Source organism: Salvelinus alpinus, chromosome 2 (assembly GCF_045679555.1).
Source record: "Salvelinus alpinus chromosome 2, SLU_Salpinus.1, whole genome shotgun sequence".
Taxonomy (NCBI): domain Eukaryota; kingdom Metazoa; phylum Chordata; class Actinopteri; order Salmoniformes; family Salmonidae; genus Salvelinus; species Salvelinus alpinus.
The window spans coordinates 101,330,960-101,350,961 of record NC_092087.1 but is presented as its reverse complement, the minus strand read 5'-3'; the positions used below and the strand labels follow the sequence as shown (position 1 = coordinate 101,350,961).

Below are 20,002 nucleotides of genomic sequence, written 5' to 3'. Positions count from 1 at the left end.
CTAGTAGCTTAGCATCTCTCTTCATTGAATACAGGCGGTTGACGACAACAACCCTCATAGAATATAAACAATAGATTACAATAATAAGATGAATCCACCAATCCAAAGAAAGGATAGGCGGGAGCTAGACAACCCGCAGTGCCGCTTTGTGGGCAACTACTCCCCTTGTGAGGGCAGAGAGAGACATCTTGTCAGTATATCCATAATCTTTGTTGTAGCCAACCCAACTCTCGCATGGCACTATTGGGGGACACGGTGTGTAGTAAAACATCACTACATGCCGTGCCCCCCAGTCTGCGGTCAGCAGAAAGACCCTTCTCAAATATATATGTTAAGTCACTTTTTGGAAACGGAACGGAGAAAACAAGGGGTAGCTTGTTCTCTACGTCGTCTGATTCTAGACATATCAGTCATCATCCTGGGCCCTCCGTTGAAGAGGTATTGACGAGCCAACTCCGAATATCCAAAGTTAAAAACAAATTTAAGACGGTACTTACTGGTGTTACTCAGATCTCCTATCTCCTCCTCTTCATCTTTCAATGTGACAGTAATCTCCCCTTCCTTCTTCACTCCAAAAACTGCATCCTCTTCTTCTTTCACTGAAACGTCTTTCTCTTCTTCTTTCACTGTAACAGCCTCACCCTCTACTTCTATTTTTACTGTGACATCCTCTTCTTCCTTCTCCTCTTTCACGACAATGTTCAGCCTCAGAGCTTCTTTCTCCGTCCAGCAGACCCCTTCTTCTTTAACGAGAGGGGAGTAGTTTAGGGAGCTCATGTTCAGGGATGTTAGCTAGCTAGCTATCATTAGCGACTAGGCTAGTGCTAATTTAACCAGCAAGCTACTATAGCTGACTAATACAAAATAACGTAATATTCAATGATATTAGATACGACAAAAGTGTGTCTAAAACACAGCAGGTAATATACACAGAAAGAGTATAAATAGCTTGAATCTTTCGGCTATGTTGGCTAGCAAGCTACCGAGGTGGTTGACCAGCTGTTTATGAAGAACCGTCCACTAGATTATACGTCACGCTGGCAGCGTCGCCTGAAAGACGCACATCGCCGTCTGCTGACTGGAGGGGAAACGCAGTTGAGGATCATATTTTATTTTCAGATAAAGATCATTTTAAATGGATTTAATTAAATAATACTATTATATTGAGACATACATAGACAGGAATGTGTTGATTGATTAGTGCGAATATTATTTTTTTACCACAGCATATTTAAGGCAGTTTCATTAAGTTATTCTACATCTAAATTAGCAGCTAGCTACTGTAGGTCCATACTGCTCCTACATGGTGTAACAATACATTATGTAGATGTATATAATGAACAGACTTGGTCTATACTGCTCCTACATGGTGTAACAATACATCATGTAGTGTATATAATGAACAGACTAGGTCCATACTGCTCCTACATGGTGTAACATTACATCATGTAGATGTATATAATGAACAGACTAGGTCTATACTGCTCCTACATGGTGTAACAATACATGTAGATGTATATAATGAACAGACTAGGTCTATACTGCTCCTACATGGTGTAACAATACATCATGTAGATGTATATAATGAACAGACTAGGTCTATACTGCTCCTACACGGTGTAACAATACATCATGTAGATGTATATAATGAACAGACTAGGTCTATACTGCTCCTACATGGTGTACCAATACATCATGTAGATGTATATAATGAACAGACTAGGTCTATACTGCTCCTACATGGTGTAACATTACATCATATAGATGTATATAATGAACAGACTAGGTCTATACTGCTCCTACATGGTGTAACAATACATCATGTAGATGTATATAATGAACAGACTAGGTCTATACTGCTCCTACATGGTGTAACAATACATCATGTAGATGTATATAATGAACAGACTAGGTCTATACTGCTCCTACATGGTGTAACAATACATCATGTAGATGTATGTAATTAACAGACTAAGTCTATACTGCTCCTACATGGTGTAACATTACATCATGTAGATGTATATAATGAACAGACTAGGTCTATACTGCTCCTACATGGTGCAACAATACATCATGTAGATGTATATAATGAACAGACTAGGTCTATACTGCTCCTACATGGTGTAACAATACATCATGTAGATGTACACTACCATTCAAAAGTTTGGGGTCACTTTGAAATGTCCTTGTTTTTTTAAAGGAAATCAAATTATTTCATTTATTTACCTGTTTTTGCTTTGTCATTATGGGGTATTGTGATGTCATTATGGGGAAATTTGATGTCTTATGGGGTATTGTGATGTCATTATTGGGTATTGTGTAGATTGATGAGGGAAAAAAATATTGAATCAATTTTAGAATAAGGCTGTAACGTAACAAAATGTGGAAAAGGTGAAGGGGTCTGAATGCTTTCCGAATGCATTGTATATATAGGGGCAGTACTTAGTAATATCACTTCATGAAACAGAAGGTACAAATATATAACATAGTTTCACAGTATCAACATTCAATGTACCAAAATATATGACCAAGCTGGAAGTGGAAACGCCAGCCCAGCCGCAATCCTAGAGGTTCACTGATGATCAACCTCCTCCTTCACATCTGACTCCTGATGATCAACCTCCTCCTTCACATCTGACTCCTGATGATATAATGATTTAATTTTATAATAATATAAAGACCCGCTGTTTTCAAACTCTATTCCCTATGATGTTAATGTAGTATGGAGGACCAGCCTATTCCCTATGATGTATACTACAACAGAAATAACTTAAAATGTATAACTTTAAATTAAACCAATAATTTGCACTCATGACTTGACTGATTTAAGTAAACCACAGATCTGTAAATACACAATTCCATCTAACCAAATATAAAAGAATGTTAGCTATATGCAGTTATCTTAGCCAGCCAGCTAACATTAGCTATATGCAGTTATCTTAGCCAGCCAGCTAACATTAGCCATATGCAGTTATCTTAGCCAGCCAGCTAACATAAGCTATATGCAGTTATCTTAGCCAGCCAGCTAACATAAGCTATATGCAGTTATCTTAGCCAGCCAGCTAACATAAGCTATATGCAGTTATCTTAGCCAGCCAGCTAACGTTAGCTATATGCAGTTATCTTAGCCAGCTAACGTTAGCCATATGCAGTTATCTTAGCCAGCCAGCTAACATTAGCTATATGCAGTTATCTTAGCCAGCTAACGTTAGCCATATGCAGTTATCTTAGCCAGCCAGCTAACGTTAGCTTTATGCAGTTATCTTAGCCAGCCAGCTAACATAAGCTATATGCAGTTATCTTAGCCAGCCAGCTAACGTTAGCTACATGTAGTTATCTTAGCCAGCCAGCTAATGTTAGCTATATGCAGTTATCTTAGCCAGCCAGCTAACATTAGCTTTTTGCAGTTATCTGCGCCAGCCAGCTAACATTAGCTATATGCAGTTATCTTAGCCAGCTAACGTTAGCCATATGCAGTTATCTTAGCCAGCCAGCTAACATTAGCTATATGCAGTTATCTTAGCCAGCTAACGTTAGCCATATGCAGTTATCTTAGCCAGCCAGCTAACGTTAGCTTTATGCAGTTATCTTAGCCAGCCAGCTAATATTAGCTATATGCAGTTATCTATGCCAGCAAGCTAACATTAGCTATATGCAGTTATCTTAGCCTGCCAGCTAACGTTAGCTATTTAGCCAACTAGCTATTAGCCTAACCAGCGTAGCCAACCAGCTAACATGAGCTATTTAGCCAACTAGCTATTAGCCTAACCAGCGTAGCCAACCAGCTAACGTTAGCTATTTAGCCAACTAGCTATTAGCCTAACCAGCGTAGCTAACCAGCTAACGTTAGCTATTTAGCCAACTAGCTATTAGCCTAACCAGCGTAGCCAACCAGCACCGAGACCATTTAGAACCAAACTAACAAAACCTAAATGTGTTTGCAGATCAAAAGATCAGAGACAAACAGAATGATGGGAGAAAATTAACCTTCAGAAGTCATTGATCAATGCTGATAAAGTGACACTGCTTCAATAGTAACGAGTAGTTATTTATGATGTAAGGTGATTTGTAGAGCAGTCAGTTGGCAGTCGCCTGCAGTGTCGAACCAGCCCAATACCAAACCAATCAGGTGGTTGTTCGATTAAATTAATCTTCAGACGTCATTGATGATGTGCTGCTGATAAAGTGATACAGGCATCAGCACACTGCTTTGAAGTTTACTGCTTTCAAGGCCTCATACCTCCGGTATCAAACATAACATCCCCGTCGAAAAGTTGACAAAACAAAAAGGAGCAAGCAGGTTGATTTCCTCTGTCATTTTGAGCCCACGGCAAGAAGGCACCAGAGCCCACCGTGCTAACGGGTTCCCACTAGATAACACAACCACACAGTTCATGAAAAGCATGAGGTGAAGCTTGAGCTAGATATCAACCTATCGAGCTAGTGTGACCTTCCTGGTCTCTCAAGTCAGTGAGTCAACACAGGAAGGAGCAATGGATGGATAGTTCATTTATTTCCAAAGATGCAATGATGGGACACACACAGTCTGGATGAATGATCAGTAGTGACGGGATATAAATAGCACTCCCACAGCAATTCTCCATTAATCTGCCCCACATGTTTCCATGTGTCTCATATTCACTACATCAGAATAAACTGTCATCCATTTTAGTATCAAAATATATCAAATTAACCTGGAAAATGACTCAATGTCCCCCTCTGGTGGTAAAGAAGTATAATACACCTAAACTAACAAACCGGGCTAATAAACTGTCTGAAGTTCATGAGTTTATAAAACATATACTTTATACATTTGTCATAAATGACCTGCATTGATGAGACACACAGTGTGGATGAATGATCAGTAGTCGACAGGGTAAACATAGCACTCCTAAAGAAGATGCATTTTCCAGTTAGATAACAATTTGAAAGAGGGAACTTAAGCATAAAACCCACATGGAAAACTTAGATTTGGCAAATAACATATAAAGAGAGGCTTATTTGACGCCAAACCAACAACAGTAGTTACTAAAACATAAATTGCTAATGTATGATTTAAAAGGTGGATTTTATGATGTAATGTCAACTTTATATATTTCTATCCCGGGACTATTCAATTTTGAACTCACCCACAGCAATTCTCCATAAATCTGCTGTGGATTACCCAGAATCCCGAAATAAATTAATACATATGTGATAATTCAAAAACAAAACTGGTTGTGCGTATAGGGAACCAGATCGTGAACACAACTAAGTTACTAAGTCTTTAACCACACTGTATTGTTACACTGGTGAGTAAAAACTCATGCTTCCTACACTAACTTTTTGTCTGAACATTATAATATATATTTTACGTCACACTAGCGTCATTGTCTTAATTAAAGTCGCACATCTCCATCGCAGTCAGAGGTTCAGACTGAGCGTTACCCACTCCAGTCAGCAGATGGCGGTGTGCGATTTTAAGGCAATGCTGATAGTGTGACGTATAATCTAGTGGACGGAACACTTCTTTCAGCAGCAGCAACAGTTAGTCCGCCACCTCGGTAGCTTGCTAGCCAAAATAGACGAACCCATAAAGCTCTTTAGACGATTTAGTGTATATTAGCCACTATGTTTTAAACCCTCGTCTGTCGTCTAGTTAGTTATCCTATTCCATTTCATATTTACGGTGTTGTTGTTATTATTCAGCTGGCGGGCTGGTTAAGTTAGCATTAGCCTAGCTAGCTAACATCTCTGACCATGAGTTCACTAAATTACTCTCTTCCTGCTGAAGAAGAGACGGTCTGTTGGACGGAGAAAGAAGCTCTCATCAAAGAGGAGGAGGAAGAGAAGGATGTTACAATACAAAAACAAGTAGAGAGTGAGGCTGTTACAGGGAAAGAAGAAGAGAAAGACGTTTCAGTGAAAGAAGAGGCGTTCAGAGTGAAAGAGGAGGAGGATTCAGTTTTTGAAGTTAAAGCGGAGGAGGGGGAGAATACGGTCTCATCGGAAGAAGAGGAGGAGGAAACTGGATATCTGGACCCGATTTCCCAAACGCAATTTAAGGCATCCAGTGGTTCTAAAGATGAACTTAGCCATAAGATGGTTTTGAGAAACCGGGCCGTGATTACCACTGGTAAGTACTGTCTTAAAAACAGAGGTACAAACTCTGCAGTTGTTGAACTGATTTTTGGTGTTAAAGGGGAAATCGGCAATTGCTACATCCATATTTTGACTTTAGAATTATTTATTTATAGCCATTGATTTTTGAAGAATATAACACATGCCTCATGAGCTTAGTTCAACTGTTGTACCCCATCAGAACCCAAAATAAGTTTTTTTTACTCCAATGTTTAGAAACAATGTAAATCAACACTGTATAGCCTCAACATGGTTAACTATAATGTTGATATCATGGATGGTCAGTCCTTTCATCCATAGGTCTGTCTATGAATTTGAGAGTAGTTAAATGTCTCCAGGCCCATCATCATCTTATTACCAAAACAGTTGTGGAATGAGAGCCTTGTTATTGTTTCAACTGCAGGTTGGTTGATTGATGTGTGGCTTTTTTAAAGGGACAACCTAGTATTTAAACAGCAACAAAATGGCTGCCAAGAGACTTGGTTTGGTAAACAGCTGAGGGATGGGGCTGGAGAAATGTAACCACTCTCAAATTCATAGAGAAAGCTATTGTAGCAACCCTAACTCAAAACCTAGCGACCTCGTCAAGAAGTTCAGACATCTTGGTGTAACAGTTATAAGGTGTTGGCTTGACAGTCGCTGGACCCAGGTTTGAGTTCAGCTCAGGGCTACCCCACGAATTCACTACACTATGAATACAAGGACTGGCCATGCATGATGTCATAATGATAGTTTAACCAGGTTTCTAGGCTATATATTATATTCTAGAATTCCTCCATGATGTCATAGTGATAGTTTAACCAGGTTTCTAGGATATATAGTATATTCTAGAATTCATCCATGATGTCATAATGATAGTTTAACCTGTTTGGGCTGCAGCCCGACACCGGTACACTTATGACAACATCCAGCTCAAGTGCAGGGCGCGAAATTCAAAAGCTATTTTTTTTTAATATTTAACTTTCACACATTAACAAGTCCAAGACACCAGATGAAAGATAAGCTTCTTGTGAATCAAACCAACATGTCCGATTTTAAATTTTTTACAGGGAAGACAAAATATGTAAATCTATTAGCTAACCACGTTATCAAATGACACCACTTTTCTAACTCCATCAGTTTCTTACTCCATCAGGTGCTATCACAAATTCGACCAAATAAAGCTATAAATAGCCACTAACCAAGAAACAAATTCATCAGATGACAGTCTGATAACATATTTATTGTATAGCATATTTATTTTCGAAGAATTTGCATATTTCAGGTATAAATCATATTTTACATTTCAGCTACATTCAAAAAGTGCACCGAAAGCAGCCATAATATTTACAGACACCAACGTCAAATAGCTAATTACTCATCATAAAACATTTCCGAAAAATATATAGTTTGCAGCAATTGAAAGATAGGCAACTTGTGATTCCAAACAATATTTCCGATTTATTAAATGTTTTACAGCGAAAACAAAATGTATCGCTATATTAGCGTAGCCACAATAGAGAGACACATTTGGGCGCCCACGACCCGTTCACATGCACGACAGATATATGAAATAACATCATAAAATGAGTCTTGCTTTGGCTGATCTTTCATCAGAATGTTGAAACTGGTGTCCTCTGTCCAGATGAGTCGTTGTTTCGATTCAGAATGGCAAATTTCCCTCTTCAATTAGCATTGGCACGAGCCGAGTGGCATAAATTTCTCCAACGTAAACACAGTCAGAGGACGGAACACGGCAAAACTCCCAAATAAAGTTTCAATAATCTGATTAAACTATATTGAAAAAACATACATTACGATGATATGGTCACATGTATCAAAAAAAATTAGAGCCGGAGATGTTAGCCGTTCGTTACGAAGGCAAAACAGAAGTCAATCCCACTTCCTTCACGTCAAAGAAATAGGTTTTTTTCCACCACAGACAAGATGAGCACATAAATTTCTTCTCTGACATCCTCTTTACACCAATAGGAAGGCGTATAGAGTGTCAGCAGACTCCTAAGTGTCAAGACCATGTATAGGCATCAAGTTGAAAAGAGCATCGATTTCTGACATTTCACTTCCTGGTCAGGAAAAGTGCTGCAGAAGGACTTCTGTTTCACTCAGAGAAATAATTCCAACTGTTTTAGAAACTAGAAAGTGTTTTCTATCCAAAAAGAATAATAATATTCATATTGTACGAGCAAGATTTGAGTAGGAGGCCGTTTTAAATGGGCACGATTTCACTGGCTACTCAACACTTTGCCTTGCAGCCATAAGAAGTTAACCAGGTTTCTAGGCTCTATAGTATATTCTAGAATTCATCCATGATGTCATAATGATAGTTTAACCAGATTTCTAGGCTATAAAGTATCTTCTAGAATTCATCCATGATGTCATAATGATAGTTTAACCAGGTTTCTAGGATATATAGTATATTCTGGAATTCATCCATGATGTCATAGTGATAGTTTAACCAGGTTTCTAGGCTATATAGTATATTCTAGAATTGCCAGTGAAGATTTCCTGTGGAGGCTAATTATTAGAGCTGTTGATAAGTCATTGTATAATATTCAGCCAATTTTTTTTCATGCCTTTACATTAAAGGCAAGACATACCTGGATGCAATTACATTCATGAATTGGTTTGAAACCTTTGTTTTAAACCCTTCTCAAAGTTGGTGCCTTGACAGATTTGTAAAAAATGGTTTATCATGAAACCATGACCATATTTATTTAAATGTAACCTTTATTTAACTAGGCAAGTCAGTTAAGAACAAATTCTTATTTACATAGACTGCCTACCCCGGACGATGCTGGGCCAATTGTGTGCCGCCCTATGGGACTCCCAATCACAGCCGGTTGTGATACAGTCTGGATTTGATCCAGGGTGTCTGTAGTGGCGCCTCAAGCACTGAGATGCAGTGTCCGCTGCGCCACTCGGGAGCCCCAAAATCATGTTCTAGTGCTGTCCCCAACTAAAATACATCTTGGTCAACCAAGAGTCATCTGTTCTTTCTACCAATCGCCCCATGTGTTTTTATAAAATCAAATATACGTACTGAATTTGTCTGATGCTTTAAGCATTCTGTCTGATAAAATAATTAAGACACACAAATGACTCGAAGTCATAACTAGAGGGAGCCGCTCGTCAACACAACCCGACCAGACCAGAGGGAGCCGGTCGTCAGCACAACCCGACCAGAGGGAGCCGGTCGTCAGCACAACCCGACCAGAGGGAGCCGGTCGTCAGCATAACCTGACCAGAGGGAGCCGGTCGTCAGCACAACCCGACCAGAGGGAGCCGGTCGTCAGCACAACCCGACCAGAGGGAGCCGGTCGTCAGCGCAACCCGACCAGAGGGAGCCGGTCGTCAACACAACCCGACCAGAGGGAGCCGGTCGTCAACACAACCCGACCAGAGGGAGCCGGTCGTCAACACAACCCGACCAGAGGGAGCCGGTCGTCAACACAACCCGACCAGAGGGAGCCGGTCGTCAACACAACCCGACCAGAGGGAGCCGGTCGTCAACACAACCTGACCAGAGGGATTCCCCCCTCCGCTGCTGGACTTCGTAAATTCTGCCGTTTTGCTCCTGAAGTTTTCAGTAATAGACTAATAGTCTACAGATAGACTAATAGACTAGTAATTGACTACACCAGCAGTCGGCAACCTTTTCCAGTTGGAGTGCCAATTTATCTGACCATTTCTACCAATCTGCGTGCCAGTTATGATTTTCATATGCACATTTTACTGGAACAGTTTCATTTAATTTATAATACTATCTCAAAAGTATTGTCTGTGATTAATCTACAATCTATCTAAATGAAAATTATACAAATCTAAATAACTTTTATTGCCATTGCCAACTATGTAAAAAAATAGCCTACATAAAGCCAACAAATAAAAACATTGCATTCTGCAGGTAGAAAATATCCTGATAGAAATAAATATCCTAGAAATCACATTGGCTGCAAATGGCCTGTCTACAACAAACTTGAAACATTGTATCAACTATCAACTGGGTCAGGAAACTCGGATAGCAAGCTTGCAACATTGTATAAAATATTCTAGGCCCTCAGTTTCCTGCTCCAGTGAGTTCTGGACAGTAATCAGGTATTTTATGACATTTCCACTGGATCAGAGCATTACATTTTTCCCTTTTATGCCGTGTGTTTATTGAAATGGCGAGAGCTGGAAATATTTTACAAAAATACTTTGAGGAACTATTGTCATTCGCAATTGATTTTGATTAGACTTTGTTTACTTGCTGTTGGGAGGTGAAGAAAAAGTTACTTTGAGAAGCTCCACAACTCATTAGTGGTGCAGCGTTAAGACAATCAGAAATACTATCAGACATCCCCAAATGGGCACATTTATAGGCCTACATTTGTGTGCCGACCAGGTAGACTAGTCCTACTTCTATATGGGTAATCAGGTGTGCGTCCTTACTCAACATTGACAGGAGTGTTTCAAACAAAAGACAATGAATAAATTGACAACTGACGCATCTTGCGGGGTCAGGTCTGGGTGGTCTGCCAGGGGCCGTTTCATTTAGTATCCGTTTGGGTCGGCTGGGGATTGATTGTATTTCCCCATAGTATGTTGTTCCGAAGTTGACTGACTGAAAGGGAGTGTAACTTTGATTATAATTACACTTCCCTGAAGGAGAGAAATGAGGTACAACGCCTGTTTGTTCCCGCCCTTTCCTGGGTTGGTGAAGAGCGGTATTAAATTTAAGGAATAAAATCCAAGCCTCACGCTCATCACCTGTGGAAGGCGGGGCTTCCAGCGAGGCGTGGATATAATAGTATGTTGTACCTATTTTCCCTCCTTCAGGGAACAGTAGTTATAGTCATAACATGTGGATTTAATAGTATGTTGTACCTAGTTTCCCTCCTTCAGGGAACAGTAGTTATAGTCATAACGTTAAGCTTGTCATATGATGAACTTCAACTTAAATACGGCATCTTGCTGTCGGACAGTTTTTTTGTATTCAGATCTCTGAAATGCTCTCTAACTACGTCACATTTAGTGTCTCCTTATATTACGCTGGGAAAACAGTTTTCAATCATTTCAGAGTTTGCTAAATCCAATGGTTCTAACTGAAAGTCCCCTTAGCTTTATTGACAACACCCAAATGGAAAATGTCATTAACGTGGTTTTTCAATAATTACACATAATACTTAATACTGTAGCTGTTTTGTTATAGTCACATGTTCAACTATCATCAGCTGATCCAGGAAATCATTTTCTGAATGCCAGTCAAATGACAAACATCACAACATGCAACAACAACCAAAGTGCTTCTTCATTCATTACTCTGGTAAAGACAGTTATTGTCTTCGTGCTTGGATCCAACATCCCTAACAAATTGATGTTTATAATTAGAGGTCGGCCGATTAATTAGGGCCGATTTCAAGTTTTCATAACAATTGGAAATCTGTATTTTCGGACACCGATTTGGCCGTTTTTTTTACACCTTTATTTAATCTTTATTTAACTAGGCAAGTCGGTTAAGAACACATTCTTATTTTCAATGACGGCCTAGGAATGGTTGGTTAACTGCCATGTTCAGGAGCAGAACGACAGATTTTCACCTTGTCCGCTCGGGGGATCCAATCTTGCAACCTTACAGTTAACTAGTCCAACGCTATAACCACCTGCCTCTCGTTGCACTCCACAAGGAGACTGCCTGTTACGCGAATGCAGTAAGCCAAGGTAAGTTGCTAGCTAGCATTAAACTTATCTTATAAAAAACAATCAATCATAATCACTAGTTAACTACACATGGTTGATGATATTACTAGATATTATCTAGCGTGTCCTGCGTTGCATATAATCTGACTGAGCATACAAGTATCTAAGTATCTGACTGAGCGGTGGTAGGCAGCAGCAGGCTCGTAAGCATTCATTCAAACAGCACTTTCGTTCGTTTTGCCAGCAGCTCTTTGTTGTGCGTCAAACACTGCGCTGTTTATGACTTCAAGCCTATCAACTCCCGAGATGAGGCTGGTGTAACCGAAGTGAAATGGCTAGCTAGCGGGGTGCGCGCTAATAGCGTTTCAAACGTCACTCGCTCTGAGCCTTGGAGAGGTTGTTCCCCTTGCTCTGCATGGGTAACGCTGCTTTGAGAGTGGCTGTTGTCGTCGTGTTCCTGGTTCGAGCCCAGGGAGGAGCGAGGAGAGGGACGGAAGCTATACTCTTACACTGGCAATACTAAAGTGCCTATAAGAACATCCAATAGTCAAAGGTTAATGAAATACAAATGGTATAGAGAGAAATAGTCCTATAATTCCTATAATAACTACAACCTAAAACTTCTTACCTGGGAATATTGAAGACTCATGTTAAAACCACCAGCTTTCATATGTTCTCATGTTCTGAGCAAGGAACTTAAACGTTAGCTTTCTTACATGGCACATATTGCACTTTTACTTTCTTCTCCAACACTTTGTTTTTGCATTATTTAAACCAAATTGAACATGTTTCATTATTTATTTGAGGCTAAATTGATTTTGATGTATTTTGATGTATTAAGTTAAAATAAGTGTTCATTCAGTATTGTTGTAATTGTCATTATTACAAATAAATAAAAACTTTTATTTTTTTAATCGGCCGATTAATCGGTATCGGCTTTTTTGGCCCTCCAATAATCGGTATCGGAGTTGAAAAATCATAATCGGTCGACCTCTGTTTTATAATGTGTTATTGTCTGCTTGATTTACTCTCATTAGTCTGTTTGGACACAGAGATACTTACCTCATAATGTGTAGAGAACTGTTCCTTGATGGATGGGCTATTGTACAACACACAGAGCTATTTTCCTTTATTCAGGTCATTTAGAATGACAACACATTACAGAGTAGCCTAGTGGGATTATTCACAAATTATCTGGTTATGAAATGTCATGACAAAGACATTTTAGTTTCCATGTTTCACCTGAAATATTAAATGATTTATAGTCCTAGGTCTATGTTATTGTTAGGTGAAGTTATGGGTCCTACAGTAGGTCTATGTTGTTAGGTGAAGTTATGGGTCCTACAGTAGGTCTATGTTGTTGTTAGGTGAAGTTATGGGCCAATTTGTTAAACAGTTAATGTACAAACCCTCAGTTTCAGGCTGATGGCAAAGCTAGCTAAAGAGCATTTTACTGGTTGAAGTGTTTTATAAGTATAAAGTAGTTGATTTGCGGCAATAACACAAACATATTAAGCAGGAGATTCAAAGGAGCCTAACAGTTGTAATCCAATAGTAATGTGAAATGCACTCATAAGAAACCTGTAAATGGAGGCTATTATTGCTGTCAGCCTATGAGAACTCCCCTGAGTTTTCCCCCACGGTGGTGAATTAGTGAATAGACACAGAACTTAATGTGAGTTTCCTTGAGTAGCACTCCTGATCTTGCGCTGTAATATTCAGAATACATTGTGGAAAACTAAAATCTTTGCTCACCATTTTTGCTCCAGGCAGATATACTACATCCATAACTATCGGTTTCCTCATTGCCAGATATACTACATCCATAACTAGTGGTTTCCTCATTAGTAGGGAGGAGTTTCTGCAATCAAATTGTGTGTGCATCGCCCTCGTGCTGCAACTTTAGCAAACACAGAAAGGGACCTTTTTGGAGATCAAAGGTCGTCTGGTACAATGCTTAGGTTTGACTGTCTTAAGACAATTGTAAAATAATTTAACAGACCTCTGGGCATCACCCTTTACCTCAAATAAACAGTGGCTTTCTGCTGTTGTGGCCCTTTAACCGTCTGACTTTGTTGTTCACACAGGAGAGAGACGGGACTATCGTGGATCCTCTGGGGAGTCTCAACTACATCATGACGCTGCCGAGGCAGAGAAGAGTCTCTCCACGTCAGAACTCCTCAAGAAACACCAGCAGAGATCGACAGGAAAGAAACCTCACCGCTGCTCTGACTGTGGGAAGAGATTCACCTCCTCATCAGGCATTAAAATTCATCAGAGATTCCACACAGGAGAGAAACCTTATTGCTGTGGTCAATGTGGGAAGAGATTTACCTCCTCATCATGCATTAAAATTCATCAGAGAATTCACACAAGAGAGAAACCATATGGCTGTGCTCAATGTGGGAAGAGTTTTGTTAAACCTAGCCATCTGACTGTACACCAAAGAACACACACAGGAGAGAAACCATATAGCTGTAATCAATGTGGGAAGAGTTTTACTACTTCTAGCTATCTAACTATACACCATAGAACACACACAGGAGAGAAACCATATAGCTGTGATCAATGTAGGAAGAGTTTTTCTACATTTGGCTCTCTAACAATACACCAGAGAACACACACAGGAGAGAACCCATATAGCTGTGATCAATGTGGGAAGAGTTTTAGTCAATCTAGCTCTCTGACAGTACATCGGAGAATACATACAGGAGAGAAACCATATAGCTGTGATCAATGTGGGAGGAGTTTTAGTACTTCTAACTATCTAACTATACACCTTAGAACACACACAGGAGAGAAATCTTATAGCTGTGATCGATGTGGGAAGAGTTTTACTCAGCAAAACAGCCTGAATATACACAAGTGGACACACACAGGGGAAGGGATACTCTGATAAAAGATCTCTGATTAAACATAAAATACATCAAGGAGTTGTTTCATGATGTAGAATGTTCTAACATTGTAGAAGGAGTATTTTAATGATGTCACAATGTAGAATGTTTTAACATTGTAGTAGGAGTATTTTAATGATGTCACAATGTAGAACCCTAAATGTTTGTCCCCTGTTCTATTGATTTCAACATGATATGGATATTAGACTCAGGGGGAAAATCCAGGCTCTGAATTGGAAGAGTACTATTTATGAGATTTATCAGAAAGTGACTAACAAAAAACGAGTTGTCCTCTAACCAGGGATGTACACATTATTCCCAGATTCCGTGTGTTTTTTGAGCTGTTAGTTTTAACTGGACGTGCAACCTCATCTCCATCCTGTCACACAAATTATTTTAGCATGATATCGATGAGTGATGACAAATAAGTGTTGCGTTCCTTTGTTTAGCGACCCCTACATTTAAATGTATCACTGCAAAATGTAGCTGACTGTCTTCTGCAGGTTGTCCTCTAACCAGTGAGCTAAAAGATATCTCCCATTTCCATGTGTTTTTTAGTTGTTAGTTTCATTAGCACGAACAACCTGATTTCCCCCCTAATCGATATCAGTGATTTATTGCTACTTGTCAAAACAACAGCGTTTCTGGTGCTTGTGCAGTTTATAAGGAGCTTGTAAGTAATATGATTATTGTGGCAGATGTTTGTGTATATTGCACATGTTATGTTTAGGTTTTCAATTTATCCCAAACTGTTTCTGCATATTGGTTATTGATTTGGACATGTTAAAACTGTGTTTTGACATTGGGGCTATCCCACCTAGCAAAATGTAATTGAAAAGATGTTGAAAATAAGACTATGCAATCAAATATTTCATATTTAGATCTAAAGGGGAAGGTCTTACAGGCTTTGGTTTTTCCATTTATGTTTTGAGGTTGGACTTTAGCACCTATATATATAGTATAGCTCGTTAGCGCGTATAGCTCGTTAGCTCGTCAGCACGTAGGACGCACTGATTGGTGTCACCTCGTTAGTCAGTATGTGTTACACCTGTGCTGGCTTGTCCATCTCGTTAGTGGGAAGGTGTTTCACCCATGATGTCTTTCAGAACCTAAAATAGCCTCCATTTCCAGGTTAGAGTTTCATTACTTTTGGATTATAACTGTTGGCTCGTTTGAATGTCCTGATTGATATGTTTGTGTTATTGTCTAAAATGTACTACTTTATATTTAAAAACGACTTCAACCAGTAAAATGCTCTTTGGCTCCATCAGCCTGACAATGAGGGTTTGTACACAAAGTGTTGAACAAATTGGCCCATAACTTCACCCAACAACAACATAGACCTACTGTAGGACCCATAACTTCAGCTAACAACATATACCTACTGTAGGACCCATAACTTCACCTAACAACAACATAGACCTACTGTAGGACCCATAACTTCACCTAACAACAACATAGACCTACTGTAGGACCCATAACTATAAAATAGACCTACTGTAGGACCCATAACTTCACCTAACAACAACATAGACTTACTATAGGACCCATAACTTCACCTAACAACAATATAGACCTACTGTAGGACCCATAACTTCACCTAACAACAACATAGACCTACTGTAGGACCCATAACTTCACCTAACAATAACATAGACCTACTGTAGGACCCATAACTTCACCTAACAACAACATAGACCTACTGTAGGACCCATAACTTCACCTAACAACAACATAGACCTACTGTAGGACCCATAACTTCACCTAACAACAACACAGACCTAGGACTATAAATAATTTAATATTTCAGGTGAAACATGGAAACTAAAATGTCTTTGTCATGACATTTCATAACCTGAACACCAGATAATTTTGTGAATAATCCCACTAGGCTACTCTGTAATGGGTTGTCATTCTAAATGTCCTGAATAAAGGAAAATAGCCCTGTGTTTTGTATAATAGTCTATCCATCAAGGAACAGTTCTCTACACATTATGAGCTAAGTATCTCTGTGTCCAAACAGACTAACGAGGCCCTACAGTAAATCAATCAGACAATAACATTATAAACATCAATTTGTTAGGGATATTGGATCCAACGTGGAGCACGGCATAACTGTCTTTACCAGAGTAATGAATGAAGAAGCACTTTGGTTGTTGCTGCATGTCGTGATGTTTGTAATTTGACTGTCAAAATTGTCCGACAGCAAGATCCAGTATTTACGTTGAAGTTTATCATAAGCTGACTATATCTACTGTTCCCTGAAGGAGGGAAACTAGGTTTTCATAATGCTGACCCAAACGGATACTAAATGAAACAACCCCTGGCAGACCACCCAGACCTGACCCCGCAAGATACACCAGTTTTGTCAATTTATTAAATTGTCGTTCATTTGAAACACTCCTGTCAATGTTGAGTAAGGACGCACACCTGATTGCGCATATAGAAGTAGGATTAGTCTACCTGCCTATAAATGTGCCCATTTGGGGATGTCTGATAGTACTTCTCATTGTCTTAACGCTGCACCACTAATGAGTTGTGGAGCTTCTCAAAGTAATTTTTTCTTCACCTCAAACAGCAAGTAAACAAAGTCTTAATGAAATCAATTGCGAATGACAATAGTTCCTCAAAGTATTTTCGTAAAATATTTCCAGGTCTTGCCCTTTCACTTGATTGGTTACACTTCTCCTTCCCCCATCCCTCAGCTGTTTACCAAACCAAGTCTCTCGGCAGCCATTTTGTTGCTGTTTAAAAAATCCACACAACCCAGCAATCTGCAGTTCAAACAATAACAAATCTGTCATTCCACCACTGTTTTGGTAATGAAATGATTATGGGGTTGGAGAAATGTAACTACAGACAGACCTATGGATGCAAGGACTGACTATCCATGATATCAACATTATAGTTTTAACCATGTTGAGGCTATACAGGGTTGATTTACATTGTTTCTAAACATTGGAGTAAAAAAAGCTTATTTGGGGTTCTGATGGGCACAACAGTTGAACTAAGCTCATGAGGCATGTGTTATATTCTTCAATAATCAATGGCTATAAATAAACAATTTAAAAGTCACAATATGGATGTAGCAATTGCAGATTTCCCCTTTAACACCAAACATCAGTTCAACAACTGCAGAGTTTGTGCCTCTGTATTTAAGACAGTACTTACTAGTGTTAATCAGGGAACGGTTTCCCAAAACCATCTTATGGCTAAATTCACCGTTAGAACCATTGGATGCCTTAAGATGCGTTTGGGAAACCGGGCCCAGATATCCAGTTTCCTCCTCCTCCTTTTTCGATGTAACAGTCATCTCTTCCTCCTCCTCTTTCACTCCATAAACTGCATCCTCCTCCTCTTTCACTCTGAACGCGTCTTCCTCTTCTTTCACTGAAACGTCTTTCTCTTCTTCTTTCACTGTAACAGCCTCACCCTCTACTTCTTGTTTTACTGTGATATCCTCATCTCCTTTAGCAGGAGAGTAGCTTAGTGACCGCATGGTCGGGGATGTTAGCTAGCTAGGCTAATGCTAACTTAACAAGCCCGCTTGCTGACTAATAACAACACCGTAAATATGAAATTAAATCGGATAACTAACTAGACGATAGAAGTGGGTTTAAAACACAGTGGCTAATATACACTAAAGCGTCTAAAGAGATATATTGGTTCGGCTATTTTGTCTAGCAAGCTACCGAGGTGGCTGACTAACTGTTGCTACTGTTGAAAGACGCGTTCCGTCCACTAGATTATACGTCACACCAACAGCATAACCTTAAAGTCGCAGACTGCCATCTGCTGACTGGAATGGGTAACGCAGTTGAGTAAAATGTATATTTTATCTTCAGACAACAAGTTAAAGTGTAGGGAGCATTAGTTTTTACTCACCAGTGTAACAATACAGTGTGGTTAAAGACTTAGTAAGCTAGTTGTAGTCACAATATGGTTACCTATAAGTACTAACAGTTATGTTTTTGCGTTATTACATATTTTTTAACTTATTTCGGGAAATCTTCTAAAATACCCACAATGCACTATTTCCCAAGGTCATATGGATGATCTACTCTGTGCTACTGAGTTTGTATGCCAGTGTAACGGTGTAATGAAGCTACATGTTTTAAATATATTTAACCTTTATTTAACTAGGCAAGTCAGTTATTAAGAACACATTCTTATTTACATTGACGGCCTACCCGGCCAAACCCTAACCCAGACGATGCTGGGCCAATTGTGCGCTGCCCTATGGGACTCCCAATCACGGCCTGTTATGATACAGCCTGGATTTGAACCAGGGTCTGTAGTGACACCTCTAGCACTGAGATGCCATACCTTAGACCGCTGCGCTGCTCGTGTGTTTACATTACACTCGGTGTAATACACTCAGTGATGTGCGACTTTAAGACAATGACGCTAGTGTGACGTAAAATATATATTATAATGTTCAGACAAAAAGTTAGTGTAGGAAGCATGAGTTTTTACTCACCAGTGTAACAATACAGTGTGGCTAAAGACTTAGTAACTTAGTTGTGTTCACGATCTGGTTCCCTATACGCACAACCAGTTTTGTTTTTGAATTATCACATATGTTTTCATTTATTTCGGGATTCTGGGTAATCCACAGCAGGTTTTTGGAGAATTAGAAAATTGAGTGGTCCTGGGATAGAAATGTATAAAGTTGACATTACATCATAAAATCCACGTTTTAAATCACACATTAGCGATTTATGTTTTAGTAACTACTGTTGTTGGTTTAGTGTCAAGTAAGCCTCTCTTTATATGTTATTTGCCGAGTCTCAGTTTTCCATGTGGGTTTTATGCTAAAGTTTCCTCTTTCAAGTTGGTATCTAACTGGAAAATGCATCTTCTTTAGGAGTGCTATTTTTACCCTGTCGACTACTGGTCGTTCATCCATACTGTGTGTCTCATCAATGCAGGTCATTTATGACAAATGTATAAAGTACATGTTCTATAAACTCATGAACACCAGCCAGTTGATCAGCCCGGTTTTGTTAGTTTAGGTGTATTATACTTCTTCACCACCAGAGGGGGACATTTAGTCATTTTCCAGGTTAATTTGATATATTTTGATAGTAAAATGGATGACAGTGAATGAATATGAGACACATGGAAACAATGTATTTATTTTATTATAGTAAATTAGGAATTAGTAGGAATTGTTAAATCCACTATATGATCACAATGACTTTGATAGACATTTCAATTGTTTTTTGTTAGTATATTATAGGGCAGATTAATGGAGAATTGCTGTGGGAGTGCTATTTATATCCCGTCACTACTGATCATTCATCCAG

The 20,002-nt window shown here is 39.2% G+C and overlaps 3 protein-coding genes across 4 annotated transcripts in view; 2 read left to right on the top strand and 1 right to left on the bottom strand.

The window, feature by feature from the left end:
- The window catches only part of LOC139546711 (zinc finger protein ZFP2-like), a 112,739-nt gene extending 111,696 nt beyond the window's left edge, over positions 1 to 1,043 (bottom strand). The window contains exon 1 of the mRNA XM_071355446.1: positions 498 to 1,043. Within this exon, the coding sequence (XP_071211547.1) occupies positions 498 to 777 (280 nt within the window). The 5' untranslated portion in view covers positions 778 to 1,043. The remainder of the gene's footprint in view (positions 1 to 497) is intronic.
- The window catches only part of LOC139547049 (zinc finger protein 180-like), a 74,627-nt gene extending 58,852 nt beyond the window's left edge, over positions 1 to 15,775 (top strand). The window contains exons 1-2 of one of the 2 annotated variants that reach the window (XM_071356112.1): positions 5,525 to 6,115; positions 13,887 to 15,775. In XM_071356112.1, coding sequence (XP_071212213.1) covers positions 5,740 to 6,115; positions 13,887 to 14,695 — 1,185 coding nt within the window. In that variant the 5' untranslated portion in view covers positions 5,525 to 5,739 and the 3' untranslated portion in view covers positions 14,696 to 15,775. Of the gene's footprint in view, positions 1 to 5,524; positions 6,116 to 13,886 lie in introns of those variants that run through there. The other variant, XM_071356120.1, reaches the window with a different exon arrangement.
- Positions 1 to 20,002, top strand: part of LOC139546870 (zinc finger protein ZFP2-like) — a 116,315-nt gene that overhangs the window by 78,040 nt on the left and 18,273 nt on the right. The gene's annotated exons all lie outside the window — the stretch shown is intronic.